General features: G+C 47.2%; 1 protein-coding gene across 7 annotated transcripts in view; it reads right to left on the bottom strand.

The window, feature by feature from the left end:
• The window catches only part of LOC106814816 (kinetochore protein Spc25-like), a 13,043-nt gene that overhangs the window by 3,371 nt on the left and 3,372 nt on the right, over nucleotides 1-6,300 (bottom strand). For 2 of the 7 annotated variants that reach the window (XM_014819173.1, XM_014819169.1), the window contains exon 2: nucleotides 959-1,265. In XM_014819173.1, the coding sequence (XP_014674659.1) occupies nucleotides 959-1,222 (264 nt within the window). In that variant the 5' untranslated portion in view covers nucleotides 1,223-1,265. Of the gene's footprint in view, nucleotides 1-958; nucleotides 1,279-2,778; nucleotides 2,794-2,854; nucleotides 2,954-3,087; nucleotides 3,218-6,300 lie in introns of those variants that run through there. The other 5 variants (XM_014819172.1, XM_014819170.1, XM_014819168.1 and 2 more) reach the window with 5 other exon arrangements.

Genomic DNA, 6,300 nt, shown 5'->3' with positions numbered 1-6,300 from the left:
CTCTCTCTCTCTCTCTCTCTCTCTCTCTCTCTCTCTCCCTCTCTCTTCCCCTCCCTCTCTCTCTCTCTCTCTCTCTCTTTCTATCTCTCGCCACTTTATTATACACTTACACTTGTCTCTCTCTTTCCCACACGCACACTTGCACTCACACACTCTCGTTCACTCACTCTTTATTTATCTCTTTCTCTATCTCTCTCTCTCTCTCTCTCTCTCTCTCTCTATCTCTATCTATCTATTACTCTTTCTCTCTCTCTTATTCTCTTTCTCGCTGACTGCATATATCGCATGCATTTCTCGTGTAAAGCTATTTCATCCCACCCCACGTCTCCGCCTTAACCACGTATGCGAAAATTAAAACTTAATTAATGCCGCTTAATTGATCAATCGAACCATAGATGATAGCATTGAGACCATACGTGCAATCACATGAAGATTTAGTCCTGATCCACCCCACACTCACACCACCACCACCACCACCCACCACCACTACCACCACCACCACCACTACCACTTTCTCATCGAATTTAGACGTTTCACAAAACCAGGGGACGGATTTCGCAATTTTAGCCACTTGCGCAAAATCGCGAGTGCCTAAACAATCTACGTGCTAAAATGAATTGTAACGTGCAATTTTTATGCACGCGTACGCACATACATGCATACGTACGGTAAATAATGGTGAATTGAAACTTGTTTAGGCAATTTGACCGACCTGTTTGACCATTAATCATGAAATATATTCTTTCCGTGATCGACAGTGATAATGTATGCGGTGTATGCTATAAATTTCCACTCGCAGAAAATAGCAAGTGCTTATATTTTCTACTCGCAATTTTCCCAATATCGACACGCATTTTGCGAGTTAGCAATAGGGAAATTCGAGCCCTGCAAAATCGACCGCAGGGACTGTCGAATCCGAGAAGTTTCTCGGATGTGAGAAAAATTCTCGTCACCACACCTGCTTCATGAGGTTGTCGCTGCGCCTCTCTCGTTCCTCGGTCTCCCTGCCGCGCGCGGCGTCGTGCCGCTTCGCGTCCTCGACCCGCTCCACAAGGTCGTCGCGTTCGAGCTGCAGATTCGCGACGGCGCTCGATTGTTGCGCGGCTTCGCCGCGGCGACCCTCGGTGTCGTCGTCGAAGTGGCCGATGATCATGGACTTGGCCTCGGCTAGCTTCGCTTTGAGCTGCTGGTACTCCTGCTCAAGCTCTGCTACCAACGACATCGCTGCGATCCTCGATTCGCGTTTCTACTTCGGAATTTTTGGACTGAAAAATGGCAGTAGGAAGTGCAAGTGTGTGTCTTCGTTAAACACCGTGTGGATGAACTCGCAATAAAATACTTGCGAATAATCCTGTGAGTACGTATCGTATGTGCATGAAGAGTCCAAAGATGTCTCAGGAATTCAGTGGTTGAGCGAGTGGCAGTAGATGATATGTCCACCTTTAATAATGTTGACTGTCGATTGTTGTAAGTTAATACTACTAATAGCCTGAGCGAAGGCCGGAAGAAGCTACACCGCCGGTACTACCAAGTACCTAGCTCTAGTACTATAGCCCGCGTACAGTTGCCGTAGGCCTACGGCAACTATGCCTACTATAGGTAGGTACTATGCCTATATGGTACTATGTGGTACTATATGGGTACAATGTGGTACTGTATATGGTACTATATGGTACTATGCCTACGGCAACTGTACGCGGGCTATAGTACTAGAGCTACCAAGTACCTAGCCCGACCAGGCTGTGTGACTAACGTCAATATACACACAGGCACTTGAAGCGTTTCAATAAAATATAATGCTAAATAAATACGAAATCTATTTACTACCAAAGTCTTAATGTTTCTATACTTTCTTTAACCTATTATTGCCGACAATTTCCTATAAATGCCGTCCAAATCACAGGCACTTGGCCCGTTTCAATAATAAAATGATGGTTAATACTCTACATTACTGTGTATTTGTGCACAATGGCGTGCACGCTATGTGTTGCAGCGGTGTATTGGACGGCATTGAAGTGAAGTTATTAGGTCAAATCAAACATTAAGACTATTAGTATTACTGGTACTGGTAGGTCTAGTACTGACAAGTTGTATTTATTAACCATCATTTTATTATTGAAACGGCCCAAGTGCCTGTGGTCCAAATGCTCATGTGCAACAAACACTGGCGATCGCCATTGCTCACGCTGCACACTGACACTTAAATATATAAAAATATACACTATATATTTAAGTGTCAGTGTGCAGCGGCAGCAATGGCGCTTGCCGGCAGCCAGTGTTTGTTGTAGATGAGCATTTGGATGGCATTTACAGGAAATTGTTGGCAATAATAGGTGAAACTGAAAGAGAGTATAGAAACATTATGACTTTGGTAGTAAATAGATTTCGTATCTATTTAGCATTCTATTTTATTGAAACGCTCCAAGTGCCTGTGTCTGTGAATATACACAGGTCTTAATTCTAACGCTCATAGGGTCTATGTCCCCCAGAGTACTGCCGGAACGTACCCTGGGTACGCTCCGGTATACCGGAACGTACCCTGGGTACGCTCCGGTATACCGGAACGTACCCTGGTAACTATCTAGCTGATATGGTTAGGGTTAGGGTTAGGGTTAGAGTTAGGGAGTAGGCGTAGGCGACTCCCTAGACTCGTTAGTGGAGTAGGCGAGGTTCGGTCCGGCATATTAGATAGTAGTATTTTACTATTTAGTACCAGGAAACATTCCGGCAGTAACCTGGGGGACATAGACCCTATCAGCTCTTCTAACCCTAGCAGACCTTTTACTTTTAGCAAAGATGATAAACGCTATTTAGAGCAGTGTTCTACAAGTACAATACATAATGATTATGTTACCGCAAGAATGTTGTTACGCACAAACTCGCAAAATTAGACTAATAATTCGTGTTTATTTGCTCTCATTTTATTAATGGAAAGACTCAAATGCCTTGCTCAGTTTCTGTGAATCACTGAATGTGTGATATGAAGTGTCGTGTGTGTCCAGTGGGAACAACATCATTATCGCAAATCACATCGGATACATTGTTTCTAACTGACAATTAATTAAATTTTAAGACACACCGACTCACAGAGCGTAAGCAATACTCACTAGACCTAACTTGTTACTTATAGACGTAAATAAATGGATTTACGAAGAATCTATAAACTTGTTTTTGGTATGAGGTTTTGGTTAGTTCAAAATGCCCGGTTTTTGCTATATGTTCTTTTGTCTTGCACCAAAAACCTGGCGGGAACTGCAGTAACTAACCTGTATAATACCAGTCGTCATGTTACCACTGATCTCTATAATATAATCTATTATATAATAGATTATTATATATCTATTATAGATCTATTATATAATAGATTATATTATAGAGATCAGTGACTGCCACAAGCGGGGTACACACAGCACGTGTACGTGCACACGCACGTGTGCACGCCTATGTACGTACACACGCACGCAACGCACGTGCACGCGCGCGCACACTACACACACACACAGTCCACACACACAAACAACACACGCGCGCGCGCGGTGCGCACTACACCCACCTCTCTCTCTCTTCTCTCTCCTCTTCTCATCTCATCTCAACACACACAAACACACACCACACACACACATTGCACACACACACCACACACCGCCTCTCTCTCCCTCTCAGTCCTCCTCTCTGCTCTCTCTCGTCTCTCCTGCTCTCTCACACACAGCCCACACACCAGGCATGAACACGCGAACGCGATCGTCCAGCGATACACACGCACGCCACCCACAACAGACACACACAATCGGCCCACAATCAAGCACAGCCACACAGGCACATGACACACACACCACCACTCTCTCTCCTCTCGACTCTCCTATCTCTCTCTCTCTCTCTCACACACACATGCACATCGCACACACGCGACTCGCACTCCCACCCTCTCTCTCTATTGCACACATGCACACAAGCCACACGCGCGAACACACGCCACACACACAACAGCGCCACACACACAGCACACACAGCCACACACACACACACACGCACAGTCACGCACACACACTGCCACGCACGCACGCAACGAACACACGTACACGCCGTGTACGTACACGACACGCCGCGCACAGCAACGCACGTGCAACGTGAAGACGCAGCACGCCACGTTACGTGCACACACACACACGCACAACACGCACGCACGTACACCGCACGTGTACGTGCACACCATCGTGCACTCGCCTATGTACGTACACACCACGCACGTCGACGTGCACCGGCGCGCACACAGCTACACACACACACACGACCACACACACAATGCACACACAGCAGACATACAAACCTCTCTCACACACACACACATGCGCACACCCGACACAGCAACACACACACACACACACACCGCACACGACACAGACACAAACAGCACACACCATGCACACACACACCTGCCCAACACACACACACAACACATCACACACACACACACGCCACGCACAATGCCGACGCACAACCCGGTGGTACGTACACATGCATGCAGGCACGTGTACGTGAACACCTACGGCACGCACGTGTACGTGCATCACGCACAGCCACACACACACGCACACAAACGCACGCACGTACACACTAGCGTTACTGCATTCAACGCACGTGTGCACGCCTATGTACGTAACACACGCATGCACGCACGTGCACGACCGCAGCGACCGCGCACATACATCCACACACACAAGGCACAACACACCACACCCACACACACACAGCACACAACTACACATATCACACCTCTCTCACACACACCATGCGCACACCGTATACGCACACCACACAAACACACACATACACACAGCACACACAACACACGCTACACACGACACAACACAACACACTACACAACGGCGCGCACGCACAACGCACACCCGTGGTACGTACAGCACGCAATGCACGCACGTGGTACGTGAACACGCACATGCAACGCACGTGTACGTGCACACACAGCACAAACACGCACACATCACACCGGTAACACACACGGGGCACGCACGTACACACCCGTGTACGTGCACACTGCACGTGTGGGCACCCTATGTTACGTACAACACGCAGCAAGCAGCGTGTACGTGCACTACGCACGCACGTGTACGTGCAAACACATCGCACCACAACGTGCACACACACGTGCGCCACACGTGCGCATGCACGCACGCACGCACGTCGGCTATAGGTCCTTTCATATTCGGTCTATCGGACCTTCCGGTCTATAGGTCCCTTTTTCAATATTCGGTCATATCGGACCTTCGTCTATAGGTCCCTTTTCATCTTCGGTCTATCGACCTTGCGGTCTATCGCCCTTCGGTTCTATAGGGCGCCCCCGACGTGCGCGGCGGCTCTGCAGCTGCAGCTGCTCAGAAATATCCCATAGATATACATAGAATATAATAACACACGTATATATATATGAATATACTAAGACACTAAAACAACTAAGGATTATAATAGGCACTAATGTATTAGGAGCAGGATGTGGGATATATTAAATAATTATCGGCGAGGCCGTTATTTTAGGCCGTTTATTCAAGGTTATCCTACAAAACGAGTATTTATCGTCAGTGTCAATTTTGCATGCTAGGCGGTTTATATACGAGGCCCGTAGCCAGCTTTATGTTGGGGGGGGTTCGTTTTGTTTTTTGCGATTTGTTAGCAAATTTGCTCGGCAGGCGTGTACAGGATTGTACCAGGGGGGGGGGGTCTAAGGCCGTAACTCAAAGTAGAGCAAGCGAAGGGGGGTCTGGGGGCTCTCCCCCAATTTTTTTTAAAATTACACATTACACCGCCCTCAAGATGCGTTTTTCCTGCGGCGAGCAAAGGGGGGGTCTGGACCTCCCTGGCCGCCCCCCTGTCAGCCCGCTGCTCCGGGCGCGAAAAGCGACGTCAGGCGAGGGAGCCAAGGCGACCGAGCGGGGGGAGGTGTGGAGGGGGGTGTTCACGTGTTCACATGTCCTCGGACGCACGATGGAGATTTTGCAATTATTACACTAAAATGGAGCGAACCTGAGGGTGAAATTCTTGCAAATTTTCAACAATTTTTTTTTTTTGCTTGGGGGGGGGAGGCTCGGGGGTTCCGTTCGAACCCCTCCAACCCCCTGGGCTACGGGCCTGATATATAATATATAATATATAGTATATATATTATATTATATATATATATATATATATATTATATATTATATATATAATATATATATATAAAGAGTTAATAAAGACAAAACTAATTAACTTTATTAACTTATTGACTTTATTAACTCCTGATAT

This window comes from Priapulus caudatus, unplaced genomic scaffold (assembly GCF_000485595.1).
Source record: "Priapulus caudatus unplaced genomic scaffold, Priapulus_caudatus-5.0.1 Scaffold983, whole genome shotgun sequence".
In the NCBI taxonomy this organism is placed as follows: domain Eukaryota; kingdom Metazoa; phylum Priapulida; class Priapulimorpha; order Priapulimorphida; family Priapulidae; genus Priapulus; species Priapulus caudatus.
This window is presented reverse-complemented; position numbering and strand designations above follow the sequence as displayed.